This window comes from Cheilinus undulatus, linkage group 14 (genome assembly GCF_018320785.1).
Source record: "Cheilinus undulatus linkage group 14, ASM1832078v1, whole genome shotgun sequence".
NCBI lineage: Eukaryota > Metazoa > Chordata > Actinopteri > Labriformes > Labridae > Cheilinus > Cheilinus undulatus.
The window spans coordinates 36,640,347-36,657,925 of record NC_054878.1 but is presented as its reverse complement, the minus strand read 5'-3'; the positions used below and the strand labels follow the sequence as shown (position 1 = coordinate 36,657,925).

General features: G+C 38.4%; 2 protein-coding genes across 2 annotated transcripts in view; one reads left to right on the top strand and one right to left on the bottom strand.

The window, feature by feature from the left end:
* The window catches only part of LOC121521238 (muscarinic acetylcholine receptor M5-like), a 37,692-nt gene extending 35,290 nt beyond the window's left edge, over positions 1–2,402 (top strand). Inside the window, exon 2 of the mRNA XM_041805056.1 lies at positions 237–2,402. Coding sequence (XP_041660990.1) covers positions 309–1,850 — 1,542 coding nt within the window. The 5' untranslated portion in view covers positions 237–308 and the 3' untranslated portion in view covers positions 1,851–2,402. The remainder of the gene's footprint in view (positions 1–236) is intronic.
* An 8,708-nt stretch (positions 2,403–11,110) lies between these two features.
* emc7b (ER membrane protein complex subunit 7b) lies at positions 11,111–17,579 on the bottom strand. The gene is made up of 5 exons (XM_041804561.1): positions 17,241–17,579; positions 14,546–14,665; positions 14,271–14,409; positions 13,716–13,796; positions 11,111–11,971 (listed from the first exon to the last, which is right to left on the bottom strand). The coding sequence occupies exons 1-5, from the start codon at positions 17,471–17,473 to the stop codon at positions 11,822–11,824; spliced, it is 723 nt and encodes a 240-aa protein (XP_041660495.1). The 5' UTR covers positions 17,474–17,579; the 3' UTR covers positions 11,111–11,821.

Genomic DNA, 17,579 nt, shown 5'->3' with positions numbered 1-17,579 from the left:
CTTTAATCAATCATAACACTGAGCAGGTACCTGCTTTTACACCAAGCTAAAAGATTCAGGGCTTTTGAGAAAATATTCAGGCCTTAGGCCCCATAAGCCAACCCCTGGCTCTGCCTATGTTACACAGAATACTGCAAACTTAAATGTTGCATACTATTTCATTTTATCCTTTCTTTATTTTTTAGAGGTTCAGTGAAACATAATATTTAATCTATTCTTGTCCTCCTTTTTCTTAGGAAAATCCTGATGGAGCTGCAAAGGGGTGCTTCTCTCTGATCTGAAAAGGACACCACCTATAACTCAGCATCATGGATGTAGATCTTCTGAACGGCACTTCTGCCAACACAACTCATGTCCCAGTTTCTCCACACAGTCTCTGGGAGGTCATAGCCATCGCCACAGTGTCTGCCATTGTCAGCCTGATAACCATCGTTGGTAACGTGTTGGTGATGCTGTCCTTCAAAGTGAACAGCCAGCTAAAGACTGTAAACAACTACTACCTGCTGAGTTTGGCCTTTGCTGACCTCATCATAGGAGTGTTGTCCATGAACTTGTACACCACATACATCCTGATGGGTTACTGGTCTTTGGGAAACCTAGCGTGTGACCTCTGGCTGGCAGTGGATTATGTAGCCAGCAATGCTTCAGTGATGAACTTACTTGTCATCAGCTTCGACAGGTACTTCTCCATCACAAGGCCGCTGACTTACAGAGCTAAAAGGACTCCAAAGAGAGCCGCCATCATGATCGGCCTGGCCTGGCTGGTGTCTTTCATACTCTGGGCACCGCCAATTCTGTGCTGGCAGTACTTTGTTGGAGAGAGAAAAGTGCCTCCAGACCAGTGCCAGATCCAGTTCCTAACAGAGCCAGTGATCACATTTGGGACAGCAATCGCTGCTTTCTACATCCCGGTCTCTGTCATGACAATCCTTTACTGTCGGATCTACAAGGAGACGCAGAAACGGACCAAAGATCTGGCGGAGCTGCAAGGGCTCGCCACAGAAAATGTTCCAGAGGGGTTAAAACCACAGAAGACTCTCATTCATTCATGCTTTCAATTCAACAGAGAGAGGAAGGAACGGAGCCAGGCCTCCTGGTCCTCATCGAATCAAAGTAATGCCACTAAAACTACAACTAGATCCGATGAGGGGTGGGTGAAAGCAGATCAGATTACCTCCTTTAACAGCTACACCTCATCTGAGGAGGAGGAGCAGCATGTTTCCATTGAAACCCCTCAGGGATCTTTCAAAGAGAAAGCACTGGGACAGGGTAATAAGAATGGGCAGGTGACTGACTACACAGAGGATCAGTACTTTTCCACTCCTAAGAAGAAGAACAGTAAAAAGAGCATTTCTTATAAGTTCAAACCTGGCTCTAAAGGTAAAAACGGCAAATCTGTAACTGCAACACCCTCACCTTGCCCGCCTGTAGAGGAGCAGCCAACTAAAAATGCATCCCCTGCCTCATCCACCACATCCAAACCTATAGACCCCAACCTGAAGAACCAGATCACCAAAAGGAAGAGGAACGTTCTGGTAAAGGAGAAGAAGGCGGCCCAGACTCTCAGCGCCATCCTCTTGGCCTTCATCCTCACGTGGACACCGTACAACATCATGGTGCTCATCTCCACCTTCTGCACCGAGTGCATCCCCACCTCTCTGTGGCACCTGGGCTACTGGCTGTGCTACGTCAACAGCACCATCAACCCCATGTGCTACGCCCTCTGCAACAAGACCTTCCAGAAGACGTTCCGCATGCTACTGCTCTGCCAGTGGAGGAGGAGGAGGAGAGGCGAGGACAAGCTGTACTGGTGTGGACAAAATGCAAACGTCAACAACAAAATGACTTGATCTGAAACATTAGAGTGTTTAGGTTAATTAAATTTCCCCACATGCAGATTTTCTGGGTGTATATTTACTGTAGTGAGTGGTCATCTTCAGCATGAAGTGCTGCATGAGATTTTCCTGTGTAAGTACATGTCAGTGGAAAATGAGCAGACTAAAGCAGCACTTAAACAGCTGCTCTGGATTATTTCAGATAATGACACCCCTGTAAGTGGCTGTATATTCTGACAGTGGTTAAAGATTATTTCAAGTATACCGTAAAGGATGGACTCGGATCATTTGCATATACTTCAAGTAGTTTAAGGTCTTGTGAAGTCCTTTTTTGTATGTAAAAATGTGTTAATAACCGTTTGTGGCTACAAAGGGAGCTGAACTAACACAGTCTGATAAACTGCCTCATTTGATGTCAACATCACTTTAAGTACAAAACTACAGCTGTGTCCCAATTCAGGGCAAACATTCTTCAAAGGACCAAGCTTTTCACCCTGGTTTTTCCTCCCACGTAGAATTTATGCCACACTGTAGTGGCGCACGTCGTTTTGACCACTGCATTTGTATGTGCTGGTGTGTCTGGATGTCTGGATATTACCAGTTTACAGTCTCATCATGTTCTTTGCTTGTTTTTATACAGCACACATGTTATGTTTGACCTGATAGATGTTAAGCTGCAGTTGATTTTGCAAAGAAGAAAAAAAGACATAAGAGGAGATGGGATGTACTCATATATCTAATCAACTAAGGCAGAGGACAGGGACATTTTTAGTGCTTTATCTACTACAGGTAGTCATACAGTACACTTTAATATACTGCACAGCAGGTTTAACTTTGCAAAGCAGATGGATACGCCCATTTCCTTGTTTTTCACTGACGAATCCATCTTGTTAAGCTCCCATCTGAACTGTTTGGGCCCGGTTAGAAAGTGACAGGACCAATCAGTGACGAGGGGCAGTACTTTCAGGCACGGCAGAGTCGTGACGTAAACAAGCAGTAGCAAGAGGGCGGTGGAAGAGCTTAACGTGGATGCTGCTAAAGCGTAAGTTTTATCAGAACTTGACAACATTTCGTCATTAAAAGAAGAACAAAGAACAGCAGTGAGTTTTTTCCTTTAAAAAAAGAAAGTGGAGTACATGTCTACAGTCGCCATGTTTCGCGTTATTCCTATAACTAGCTTCGTAGTTATTCCTGCACACGTGCAGCTCGTTAGTTGCTAGGTCACGTGTTTTGTTGCTCTGATTGGCCCATAGAGATGTGACAGACAGAACGTTCATCCAACTACACTCCATGTTTTTTTTGAAGCCTCTGCCTTTTCTCAAACGTTTCCTATTCCTATTTCCCATCTGGCTTATCAGGTTACAGCAGATTAGCATTGTCTTTAATTGCACACTGCTGTTTTGCACCAACAGAAAGTAATGATAGTTAACTGCTTTTTTTTTTTTTTACGTTATTTTCATCCAATCATACGCTTATTTTTGCTTTACATGCCTTATTCTTAATTAAAATGTGCTGCCATTGCTAGCTAGTGGATGCTAGCTTTAGCTAGCGCGCTAGCATGCTAACAGTACATCATTTCATGTCTCAGAAGTTTTTGAGAGAACCAGTAGTAAACTGCATTTGAGTATATCTCTCAGTTGGAGTGCTCTTCTCACACTTGAGTCAAAGTTTTTATTATTTAGTATGCGATTTGGGACACACTGAGGGATTAGGAAATTAACTGTTGACTTTTTCAGATGTTAGCAAAAGTGATGTTCCTAGGCATATAATTTCCCATTCACTTAAATGCAAATTATAACAGTGTTTAGCCAACTAGTCTAAACTCTTATGGATACTTTCAGCTACATCACACTCTAACAGTGTGAAGTTGGTCTGAAAATGTGGCTAACATTAGCAACGCTAGCACCACAGGCAGTCAGTATAATCTGACAAAGCCTATGGACAATGTTAAACTGATTTTCTAGATCAAACTAATGCCAAACTGTGCTGTTCCTATGGCATACTATAGAGCTAAACAATGCCCACCCCCTTGTTGGCAGCGCTGGTTCCATAAGTGAAATTTGCCATTTGAATCCACCGTAGACATTTTGTAAAACCCTTATAACAGCAATTGAAATGGATGAGCCAAGCTAGCTAGACATGTGAGTAGTCATGATAGTAAAACAATCAACTTGGCCAATAAATAAGCTTTCAAAAACAGAAAAATGAAAGGGTGTATGACTGTTTACATATTTCTATGTAAGGAGGAAGTAGATACGCATCCCACAATCCATTATGATTCATTTTATTCATCGTTAATGATAGTTTTTCATGCTCTCAAACCACAAATGTAGCTCTTTACTACACTTATCTATAGTGTTAACATTTGAAATGATAATGTAAGTAGGTCCACAGTTAGTGCACAATTTTTTTTACATTTTTTGCATCGGTTGGATCTCTTTTTTTTCGGCTGGGGAGAGAAAGATGCATTGTGTTTTTAAGAGAGCCTTCGAAGCCATGACAGCCATGAGCCAACTGCCTTCAAATTTTTAAAAATATGTCCTCCAAAGGATGCAGCACCTGAAATAGGACATAGCTTAATAGTTGGTACATGAAAAAATATACTTGGGTGTGATGTTTTGAAGAACTGAGGTCACCAGATCACTGAAGGCCACTCCTCATTTCTGTTGAGGCAACTGGCATAAAACATCAAACTCCCCAACTACAGCAGTCAGTGATTGAGTTTTATTGTGGTTAATGTAGCCTTTGTGACAGGTTTCAACATGACAGAAGAACGTGTGGTGAAGAAGAGACTATATGCAAGGCTCTGCATCATACATTTTAAAGCTCTCCACCATTAGCCTCACAGTATTAGCAGTGTGGGTGCAACGCTCTATCTGTGGAGTGCTTTCACTGCACACATTTTTGTACTCACTCTGTACATTGAAAGACTGATTCACAGCTGTGATCATTTCTCCTCTCCAGTTCAACAGTAAAGGGTTCTCTTCTTCCTGTAACATGACTCCTATGTAACGATGGAGGACATAATCTGTAGTGTGCAGTGCTTCAGTGAAAGAAATAACATGAATCCCACGCAGAATCAGATTTGTGTTCCCACTTCAGATTTACATTTTTTTTAAATAGAAACACAGATCATTCAGATTATCCTCTTGAGACCCAACATGTACATATGAGGACATTATATTTTGGCTCTCCTTCAACATAGTAGTGATTTCTGCTATTAGATTTTTTTTTAGAAAATTGTCCAGAACATCCATTGTAGTACAAATAATTTTCTTGAAATATTTGAGATTTGCTTTGCAAAATTTCATGACTTTTAATTGGAATTTCTTTGGCTATTTTAGGGGATTGCTTGGAGATTTTCAAGTCATCAAACCTTTTGAAATATGTTTGGATATTTTGGAGAATTTCATTGTAAGATTTGAGAAATATTTACCTAAAAGATTTTTTGTTTTTTATTTTTTGGGGGTTTTTATTGGAATTTGTGAGATTTGTTCTGATGTTTGGGGAATTTGATCTGAAATTTGCAGACATTTTAATGGTAATTTGAGAACTACATTTTTAATCCTGGAGAATTTTTCAAATTTGATTTTTAGGTGGGAACTTGATTTGAATTGTGTAGGTGTTTCTTTGAAATGTGGGAAATTTATTTTTTCATATATTGGGAATTTTATAAGGAATCTCAGGGAGGGAGTTTTCCTTTAAAATTCTCAAGAATTTGAAAGGGAATTTGTTTGGATGATTTAGTAAATTTGGATATTTTGGACTGTATTTAAATTTTTTGGAAACTTGATTTGATTTTTTTAAAGGTATTTCCAGAGTTATTTGGGAAATTTATTTGTAAGTTTTCAGGAATTTTATTGGGAATCTCAGTGAGCTAGGTGTCCTTCAAATTCACAAAATTTTAATTGAAATTTTAGGGAATTTTTTTGAATTGCTTTTTGCACTGAAATTTGGGTAAGTTTGCTTGAGACATTTTCAAGAAATTCTGCGTATTTTTGTAAGTCTAGATTAGTCCAAAAAGTCATAAATGCAAACAAAAAACCCCCACAAATATACTTTTGGAAATAAATGCAAATATTTTATGATTTACGTATTAATGAATCACTTCATAAAAACATTTTTCAGTGCTCACAAAATATATGCCTATATTTGAAATAAATAAACATTTTTATATAGTGTGAAATTTAAATACACTCCATGTAACACACATTTACAAAGCGCTCTGCATTGACATTCGCACTGCATTTGTGTGGGAAACCTTTGACATTCTCCTGACATCCATGCATAAATGTCAGAACATATGAAAATGTTTTTGATGAAAATATACTTTTTTTGGGGGGAAAAAACATTTGTGTATTTTCAATTTCTTCATTAAACTAAGATATTTGTGTTTGCAACATAAATACATTTGGGATTTTTTAAATTTTAATCTGAATTTTATATTTTTATATTTATTAAGGTGCATATTTTTGTGAGCACTGAAAAACATTTGAAATGTGTCATTTGTATGTAAATCTGAAATTTTTTGTATATAATTTTTTTTTTTAAACTTTATGCGTGTTCATTACTTTTGAGACTAATCTCACCTTGTATTGTTTAGGCTTTATATTAAAATTCATTTCTTTTTTAAATGGGGTACAATTTATGGGATACCCTTAAAACATATTTAAGATTTTCATAGAAATTTCAGAGAATTTTATATGATTTTGGAAAGAAATACAATCATTAAATGGAGAACTTTTAGTGTAAGTTTTGTTCGATTGGCTTTAACAGTTCCTTGTGGCCCACCACCAACTGACGTCACCATCCCAGTGCTGTATTTTCTGCAGAAAAATGGTCTTTTGGAGATTTCTGGCCATCATTTTTGGTAAAACTAATTCATTTTTAAGACAAGGTTAAATTTTTAAACTTTTGAGGTCCTACTGATCCCAAATAATAAAAAAAAGCGCAGATCTCAGGAGATTAGATTGCAACTGGTTTTGAAGTCCTACTTTTTCTTTTTTTTTTTAATTCAGATGGCACTTCTAACAGGGGTGATGTGAAAACATGCAGCTCCACCTTACAAAAACAAACAAAAAAAAGAGATTTTTAGTGAAGAGGGAGGTATTATACCCAGCAGGCACTTTGAGACTGAGGGTTCTTACAGCTCATTTTACAGAATAATGCAATTTTCACAATTTTATTTAGCCAACAAGTACCAAAGAAGGTCTCTGTGAAAAGTGGAGTTGATTCTATCTCAGACTGTTACACTGGAGTCATGGTCTACAGGAATCACTTCAGGGTCACTATAAAATAAAGGAATGATTAATGTACAAACTGCAATTATGTTGGTCTAAACTCTTAACCGCATATCTTCTTCTTTATATTATCGCTCATACATGCTGTAAATAAAAGACATATTGTCAAAGTAAAGAAAATTTCACTGAAACTTTTGGGATTTACACATCACAAACTGTAAAGGTAAATTTCCTTGTGTATATCAGTGTGAAGTGAATGTTCTCTCTTTGGCTCTTGCAATCAAAGTTGATGTTGTGTTCAAGGGCTACTCTGTACATTTCAATTGCTTTAGTTTCACACTTGACATATGAGATTATTCACACATCTATTCATGTTATATAGCGATTCAAAAAAAACTTGGACACATGGTATTTGAAGCCATTTCTCTCTGATGGATGAGTGCTGATGTTGTAAATTTTTGCACTTTTCTGTCTTTTAAACAATTTAATGTCAAATGTTTTTGCTCTGTGCCTTCTGGTCTGCTCAGAGGCTAAAAATGCTTTGTGAGTAAATCTGTGCTCATTGTGTGTCTGTGCATTTCTGTGAAAGTGAGTCTGAGTGTAACGATAGAAAACAGTGAAATACAAACGCAACATGAATCTGTCCAATCAGATTTGTATTGATTTTGAAAGTTAATGAAGTTTACGATGTTGAGCATTAAAAGTAATTCACCATGGATAACATGTAAAACAGCCTGACTGTTTCTAAGTAAAGGACACCTTTTAAAATGTTGCAGTAGCTGCATTTGCACCAAGAAGTCCAGTTCCTTTTGGATTTGCATTTCCACATAGCCACATTTTTCTATGACAGGGGGGCATTTTGTCAAAAATGTGTCCACATAGAGAGCACCAAAGAGGGCAATTTGTCAAATTTTGTCCACATAGAGGGCACCAAAGAGGGCAACTTGTTACGTTTTGTCAACATATAGCTCATAAAAGAGGGCTATTTGTAAAATTTTGTCCACATAGAGGGCACCAAAGAGGGCAATTTGTTATATTTTGTCAACATAGAGGGCACCAAAGAGGGTAATTTGTCAAATTTTGTCCACATAGAGGGCACCAAAGAGGGGAATTTGTTATATTTTGTCAACATAGAGGGCACCAAAGAGGGCAATTTGTCAAATTTTGTCCACATAGAGGGCACCACAGGGGGCAACTTGTTATATTTTGTCAACATAGAAGGAACTCTGTTGTGCTTATGTATAGTGCATATATGCATAAGACAAGGGCAAAAAAATCCTCACTTTCTGCAGAACAAAAAGAATAATAATAATACTATATATATATATATATATATATATATATATATAGTGCTTAACAAATTTATTAGACCAACCTAACTATAACCAAAGTAAGGTTTATGCCACAGCTGCCCTAAATTAACAGCACTGGTAATTACCAAAATCATTTTTTATGTTTCTGCAATGGTTAATACACCAATATGTAGAAGCTCTTTAACCCAAATGATATTTTTTATGCTAAGATAATTTTTATTATTATCCATGAATTTTCAAATTTACTGATTTACAAAAAAGCTAAAAAATAGTAAAGCACATTAATTTTTCTTGATTAATATGTCAAATCATAGTTATTTACTTGCATTCCTGAAGAGAAAAATGAGTTTTAGTGGTTGAATGTTATGCTTGATTAATTTCTGACTTCTCAGAGAAGCCCAGTGAGCTGGCTCAAATTTGGGTGAATTCAGTTTGAAATCCCTCATTCCTGTTCAAAATGGTAAAACGTGGAGAGCTCACCGAAAAAGAAAGAGTCCACATTAAAGCACTTCATGATACTGGATGGTCTTTGAGACAAATATGGCAGGTGGGCTAATAAATTTGTTAAGCACTGTATATACAAATATCTCATGGATTTCAAGAGACCAATTTCAAGACTATTCTTATTTGTTTCATCTGTAATGTCAGCACTTATTTCTGCCTCATGGAAGACGGTGGAGGTGCAGAGGGGACCTGACGGCGCCATTAGGATTAAGAAAATCTTCCCACTTGTTTCACAAAGGACGGTTCCAGGGGGTTTATGCAGACATCCGAGCAGTTCAAGACCAAATATAAAAATCTCTGGAGTGAGTTCAGAAAAAATAACACAACAGCCAGAGTAGCATACAGGAATAACTAGAGATGGTTAGTAGAAATAAAGTGAGATGTTCCACGGTTCCATGTTGGAGCAGCCTCGCTGGATTCCGCCAGTGTGAAGCAGCTCTGTGAAGTTATGTTATAGTCTATTTACTTTTCTTACTATCAACAAAACCATGAATGGACAAAAAAACAACAATAAAAATCTGCCGATATGGATCGTTCGTGTAGTAAGAGCTTTTAAAGGCTTATTCTAGTGTGTTCCTTCATAATAAGATTTTAAAAAAATTCTTTAGTTTCATCTAAGAAAACACACAGTTCCTTCTGCTTTGGGAATATTCACAAAAACAACCCCATCACCAGATAGATGTGTGATGATGATCAGCAATCAAGTGGCATCTTGTTTCTTAAGGGAAGGTTTTCAACCCTACCCCCTCCCACTCTGTTCCAAGGGGCAAGGTTAGACGAAGGGGAAGGGCTAAGGGGTGGAAATGGGATCGGACCTAAGGCTAGCTTAAAATGGATGTTTAATTAAAAAGAACTCAACAACGATGATGACAAAAAGTGAGTTTAGTTTGTTGAGGAGGCTGAAACTAGACTGAAATGTGCAACTGTGCATATAAGGTAGGCTAGTATTTTTATCAGTACATTTCAAATCAGTTAAAATATTGGTAGTTCTTAACAATAGTGTTTTACATTTATAAAAATTATACAATATGGCTAATTAAATTTGTTTATAGAGAATAAATGATGTGACTATAAGTAAAAAATAAAATGCACTTTTATAGTTGGACTAAAACGTTTTTGTCGACTAACACTAGACCTAACTAAAGTTAAAAATGACTAAATGTGACTAAGAAGGCTTTTAATCCATGACTAAGACTACATTTAAAAGAGCTGCCAAAGTTAATACTGGGTAAACATCTTCAAGAACCTCAATCAAGTACAGATGCTCCCCATTCAACTAAGATTTGGATAACAATGACCTGTTTAATGAAAACCTACACAGATATTTTGGTTTAAAGTAAAATATAGTTAACATAGCATAACTTCAACATGGTTTTGATAACCCCTTTCTCCCATTATGGGCAGCCTTATATAGAAGATTCCTGAATGTCAATCATTAAAGCTATGGGCTACAGCAACAGAAAACCCTGCCAAGTCAGGAAACTGAGGCTAGATTTCACACCAGCTCTCCAAAATTGACCAACAGAAGAGTGCAAGGCGTGAAGGATGAAGGCTTGACTTTTGAAAACCTTTTATTTAGTTGTCATCTCTTTAATCATCTTAAAACCACTCAAGGTTATTAGTTGAAATTGTTGGGGCCCAGACACCCTGGGTTTTAAATTATTGCTTTTAAGCATCAAAGGTGGTTTCACACCTTTGAAGATTACAGCCTTCATCAGTAGATAGAGCCATCTCTGTTATCATGAGATTAATCTTTAGTGTGCTCATCCAAAGCACTTGAAAACATTTTATAGCAGCAGTGAGCTCCTGATCAGTTGGTATGGCTGGAAAACCTGGTAAGTGGATAAAAAGGAGGTATACTTTTTTAACAATACACTCAGGTCATCGTATAATGTGTATCATAATACTGGGCTCAAAATATGATTTTTAAATTTTCCTCAAGACAACTCTGAGGATAGTTACTGAATAAATTATTTTGTGCTAATTATTTTGCCAAAACATCTAAGACACAAATACACTTTTGAGTATTGAGCTATTTTCATCAAACCAGAGTAGCCAAATCAGACAGCATCATCTGCTGGTTTATAAGAGTATTGTAATATACAAATTTGTCAAATCAAATTAAATTGTCCATTTATATGTTGATTTTAATGGTATTGCATCGTATTTTAATTAGAAATAATCAGCTATTTCAAGAATCCAGAGCATGTATCACAAACACATTTTATTAAGACTTTATTAACTGCTTTATTAAAATTAAATCAGTTACACTCTAAAGATCTTGAAAGCAACCACACAGCTCTTTCACCCTTAAACTGCCCATGAAACCATGATAGTTTATACACCTTAGGCACAGAATGTACAGTATGTGAATCATGGCCATATAATTAATCAGAAAATGAGAAGGCCATGCGTCACTCTCCAACAAATAAGATGATCTGAAATAAAAACACCTGTTATATATCATTGCGTTTCATTTATCTAGGATATTTTTAAATAAGAATTTATCAGGTCTTAAAATTCAATCTATTTTCATTCACAGTCATGTTACTGAAATTCAAAAAGAACCAAGGAAATCTCTGTATATATGTTCTCTTTAAGGTAGTGGAGTAAGCAGCAGTGGAGAAATTTACACCGGAGGATTAACACAGGAAAGATTGATGAGTAGTGGAGCCACAGAAGGAATAAAGAACAAATTAAGGATAACAGCTTTTTAAGGGTTTAAGAAATGTCCGTCAGTGCAGTATGAAAACCATCTCGTTTTTTTCTTAGTTTCCAATAGCATATTAGAAATCAAGATGTGCTCAAAACATCTATCAATAAAGAAAACTGTACAATAGACCCAGAGGGGGAAAAATGACACTTAAAAATCTTGCTTTCATGGCATAACTTGATTTTCTTCAGGCAGACTGAGGAGACACCTACAGTACTACCTCCTCTTTGCGGCCGGCCTGGTGCCCTTGCTGCTGCTGCCGGCCTTGCTGGAGCCCTTGGAGCCGGAGAAGAGCTTGGTCATGAGCTCGGAGACGTCTGGAAGCTCGGGGTTGGGGTTCAGCATGTTCATGGACTGCTCCATTTCCTGGAAAAAGAAAGCAGCGTCATGGAGACATATGGAGAGATGAAGACCTGAAGGATTTGGAAAGACCCTGGGACTGCTTACAGATAGGGGAAAAAACATTATAAAGATGATCTAGTAGAGATTTCTCACAACTGGAAAACGCTCATACTTCAACCCAAGGCAAATAATCCATGTCTCCTCCTTTAAAGTTTTTCTATGCATCCTGAGTTGATCTTAGCATGTTTTTTTCAGCTCATCTTGGTAAAAGACACCTACATTATATTGCCAAAAGTATTCGATCACCTGCCTTGACTCACATATGAATTTAAGTGACATCACATTCTTAATCCATAGGGTTTAATATGACATTGGTTAACCCTTTGCAGCTATAACAGCTTCAACTCTTCTGGGAAGGCTGTCCATGAGGTTTAGGAGTGTGTTTAAGAGAATTTTTGACCATTCCTCCAGAAGCGCATTTGTGAGGTCACACACTGATGTTGGACGAGAAGGCCTGGCTCTCAGTCTCTGCTCTAATTCATCCCAAAAATGTTCTATCAGGTTGAGGTCAGGACTCTGTGCAGGCCAGTCAAGTTCATCCACACCAAACTCTCTCATCCATGTCTTAATGTCCTTGCTTTGTGCACTGGTGCACAGTCATGTTGGAACAGGAAGGGGCCATCCCCAAACTGTTCCCACAAAGTTGGGAGCACGGAATTGTCCAAAATCTCTTGGTATGCTGAAGCATTCAGAGTTCCTTTCACTGGAACTAAGGGGCCAAGCCCAGCTCCTGAAAAACACACCATAATCCCCCCTCCACCAAACTTTACACTTGGCACAATGCAGTCAAACAAGTACCGTTCTCCTGGCAACCACCAAACCCAGACTCGTCCATCAGATTGCCAGATGGAGAAGCGCGATTCGTCACTCGAGAGAATGTGTCTCCACTGCTCTAGAGTCCAGTGGCGGCGTGCTTCACACCACTGCATCCAACGGTTTGCATTGCACTTGGTGATGTATGGCTTGGATGCAGCTGCTCAGCCATGGAAACCAATTCCATGAAGCTCTCACACTGTTCTTGAGCTAATCTGAAGGCCACATGAAGTTTGGAGGTCTGTAGCGATTGACTCTGCAGAAAGTTGCGCACTATGCACCTCAGCATCCGCTGACCCTGCTTTGTCATATTACGTGGCCTACCACTTCGTGGCTGAGTTGCTGTCATTCCCAATCACTTCCACTTTGTTATAATACCACTGACAGTTGACTGTGGAATATTTAGGAGCAAGGAAATTTCACCACTGGACTTGTTGCACAGGTGGCATCCTATCACAGTACCACGCTGGAATTCACTGAGCTCCTGAGAGCGACCCATTCTTTCACAAATGTTTGTAGAAACAGTCTGCATGCCTAGGTGCTTGATTTTATACACCTGTGGCTACTGAAGTGATTGAACACCTGATTTCAATTATTTGGATGGGTGAGTGAATACTTTTGGGAATATAGTGTATTTCACATCCTATCTATGATCTATGATAATAAAATGCTGTTATCCCCAACAGTTTTATGATAATAACAATTTGAATGGTATAACTAATGAAGAATTTTACTGTGCTTATCATTTAAACTACATCCTCATTATGAACACATATTTTCCATTACCAAGTGGTAAGTTCTTATCCTACTGATCAGAACTGATCTAATACAATCAACGACATGGCAATGTGTGAGTAAATTATGAACAAATATTTTTGGATAGTGGATGTATTACCTTTCTCATCTCAGGGTCGTTGGTGTTGACCACCTTGGGCAGCAGAACAATGATGAGCAGAGGCAGAACCATCATCATAACCTGCAGGAGAAACACAGATGAATTTCAGAAGGAGCTCTAAAAGCATAAAAACCCTGTTATACTCTTGTATGTGTGTATAAAATGTCCTTCATTCCACAAATTCTGAAAAATCAAATCCAAGGATTGATTTCCGTATGGCTTTTATAGTATACATACATAGCTGACAAACTTTTATCTTTAAGAATGCAACAAGAAACTTCAGCTGGTCTTCAGCAAAAGTTGATTTCATCAGGGCTACTGAGCACCACAGTGAAGGGAAGTGAACTAAAGGGAAAGCTGGTTTCAATCAGGTAAAGTTATTACATACATCATATCTATGTATTAATCCCTGAATTTTCAGTTAAAAGAGACTCTAAACAGTCTCTTACATCAGTCTAATCACATTACACCTGCTGGTTTTCTCTCTACCCTCCTCAGGATATAAATAAAACATTTTGAGTACTGTCAGGACAGCATCATGTTCTTCTGCTTTACCATTGGGTTCATGAGGAAGTCAGTCCAGCCCCAGGTTTCTCTCTTAATGAAGTAGTTGTGAGGACCACTGGCTCTGATTTGAAGAGGATACGGCTGACGAATTACTTCAGAAGGCTTGATGTAGTTGACAAGACGTGCTCTGCAAAATGACATAAGGTTACTCTGATGCATAAAACTGTCTTTATACAGTACAATGAGAACCATGCAAAGCTCACTTTAACAATGTCAAGCTTCAAGTGTTAGTATGTAAGCTGCTCTTTTTAAAGAGATCTTACCTCATTTTACCCTTAGATGTGATGTCAACACGCACAGGCTCAAATCTATAGTTTGGGCTGATAACTTCAACAACATAGGATCCTGAGGGGACGTCATTGACTGCAAAACTTCCATCAGTTCTATAACAAGAAAATAAACAAGAATTATGTTTCTTATAATGCTGCACTAAGTTACCAGATTAGGAATAAGGGGGTGTTGTTTCAACAGGGACATTTACTTGTAGGTCAGAATGTAATATCAGCAAGTGAGCTGTATTATCACAAACAAAGCAAAAAAGAGAATCCACCTGAAAGAAACATTATAACTTGCATTTTACTATTCTTAAAGGACATGTGCCTTTAGTCTTTCCATTATCTAATGACAATCACTTAACTCAGAGGTGCAGCTAGAGATGTAGACTCTTAAAAAAGTTGTTTGCAATTAACTTTTGCATGGCTACAGCTATTGCAGTTGATGTGCCTTTTCTATTTTTGCCCTTACTTTGCATGTGGGAAAAAAAAATCCCGCATTTGCCTGTGGACCATCAAAATAAGCAGGGATGCACCAATGCATCAGTTTAACATCAATATCAGCTGATATTGGTCTGTTTACAAATATCAGCCACATTATGTGACAAGAACAGACATCAGTAGCCAATGTTGTCTGTTGTGTCAAACCAAATTTTATGGCATCTGGATGAATATCTAGCTGCTGAATCAAATAACAGGTTTGCTACCAGACCGAAGAGACCAGTTAGAAAAACTCTGATATGTTTTCATGGTTAATTGTGAAAGAAAATGTTGGCATACTAAGAGTCTCACACCAAAACAAGTGATGAAAACAATACCACACCATTAACACATAAATCACACAAATTCCATTACATATTTCTTGCCTTTCATGCAATACAAAAGGTATCAAAATGAAGTATTGATATCTGTGTTGTAATTCGGTCCAATAGGTGTCACAGATTGGTACCGGATTTCGACACTCATCCCTAAAAATACCAGGGGCATGGGAAAATAATCTGTTGACAAAACAAAGTCCACAGCTTTAGGGAAAAGTAAAAGGTGGATGTGGCAAGTAAGCACAGCCTATGATATCGTCTGGGTGGGTAGTAGGTTTGCCTTGAGCCCTTGGTTGTGCTGTGGATGTTCTAAAGGGCCAAAAACTGCTGGTGGTCTCTGGGTGTATTACCAAGGGCTCGAGGCCTGGAAAAAAAGAAATGCTGTCGAGCTTGACCTTGACCGCTGAGCTACACGTGTCATCCTTAGCACCCTTCATGCTTAAAACTAATAAACATGACTGATGTGTTAACCCAACTACATAATAATGAGTTTTACCAACTTGAAAGTATGAAACACACATAACTTCATTAAATCTTCTTTACACCAGTAATTCCCTCAAAGAGGAACCTTAATTGATTTGACTCAAAATTGTGTCTAAGACACATCAATATCCCATCAATAATTCAATTGTAAAATACATATTAAATACATAAAAAAAATCTGACATGAAGGGTTTCAACAAACGTTTCCTCTTTAACACCATGCAAAAAGACCAAGTGCCTTAAAACATGTTTCTGTGAAACCTTTGTTCACTGCTGTATTCAAGATGATACAAGATGATATATTCACTTGTAACAGCTTTTTTAAAGTCTACCATGAGGCATTACTAAAATCCATCCATTTTCTACACCACTTGTCCCATTTGGGGTCACAGGGGCTTGAGCCAATCCCACCTGCCATTGAGCAAAAGGTGGGGTACACCCTGAACAGGGCTGACATATAGAGAGACAAACAACCAGGCGCATGCACACTCACATCCATGGGTGATTTAGAGTCACAAATGAGCATGTTTTTGGTCTGTGGGAGGAAGTCAGAGTACCCAGAGAATACCCACGCATGCATTGGGAGATCATGCAAACTCTGCACAGAAAAGACCCCTCCAACTGAGATTCAAACTAGGAACCTTCTTGCGGTGTAGCAACAGCACTCATTTGTATATACTAAATGTATCTGGAGATAAAGAAATAAGATAAATACACTTACTAATAATAAGTAAGAACTCTTTTCATCACTTTGATAAAGAATCTTAAATTGGTTTCATTCCTTGTTTAAGTCATTCCATTCAACATCTATTTTTGCATTTAAGTTTAACATTCAAATCTTGGCATGATCAAATCAAATAAAAGCTTAATATGTATTGCATTAGTTTCAATATAACAGTAATTCAGTGTCGCACATATCAATATAATTCTCTGGCAGAGAATAAAATTAACTTGGCCAGCTCGGTAGTCACTCATCCCTGAATATGAGGCTACTCATGATGTCTCAGTTGTCTGTAATATTAATGTGCCACTACCGCAACACCAGTATACAGCATGAGTCTTCCGGTTGCAACGATCAAATCTCTTGATCACAGGGTTTGTTTTGGAAACAGCTACTACAATATCTAGCGGCCTAGCAGAGCTTATCAATTATCAAGTGGTTACCGTAACATAGACTTAATTATAAAATAGCCATGTTGTTGCCCCATTTGGCGTGAGTTACCTCCACAGTTTTTAAGCTGTAAATTAGTCAGGGCAGTAAGGACCTGCCATCTGCCCACAGCAGCTGCCGAACCGCACAGCACAGCTAGCACGGCTATGCTAATGCTACCTAGCCTCGCTAACAGGCTAGCTAGCAAACAGTTGACATTGTAGCAGTGTCTCACCTCAAAAATCCGACGTATTCTTCACCTTCCACGAGGACTCTGGCTGAGGATACCCAGTCTTGTGTTTTAACCCCCGGGACTGTCGCCCTCCCCTCAATTTTGAAGCGGTCTCCGTTCGGCTGCGCCGATACACCTGCGCCAGGCCCCGTTTCCATGTCAGTAAAGCAGAACGCCACGACCAGCACAGCCTGCAGAAAGGCCCATAGCAGCGCTATTCTGTCCCTCTGCAACATTTTAACTATTTTTATTAAACTAAAATAATGTCGAGCCGTCTACTTATCAACATGAACCCTGCCGCAAGCAAGCGAAGGTGCGGAAGGCTCGGCACATCAGCTGTCT

Bases quoted from the DNA above. Each gene is read 5' to 3' on its own strand.
- emc7b (XM_041804561.1), bottom strand. From the start codon at position 17,473: ATGTTGCAGAGGGACAGAATAGCGCTGCTATGGGCCTTTCTGCAGGCT. The intron at 14,410-14,545 runs GTAAGATCTCTT...GTCATTTTGCAG, and splicing joins ACATCTAAGGGTAAAATGAG to AGCACGTCTTGTCAACTACA. The intron at 11,972-13,715 runs GTAATACATCCA...TTCTTTTTCCAG, and splicing joins ACGACCCTGAGATGAGAAAG to GAAATGGAGCAGTCCATGAA.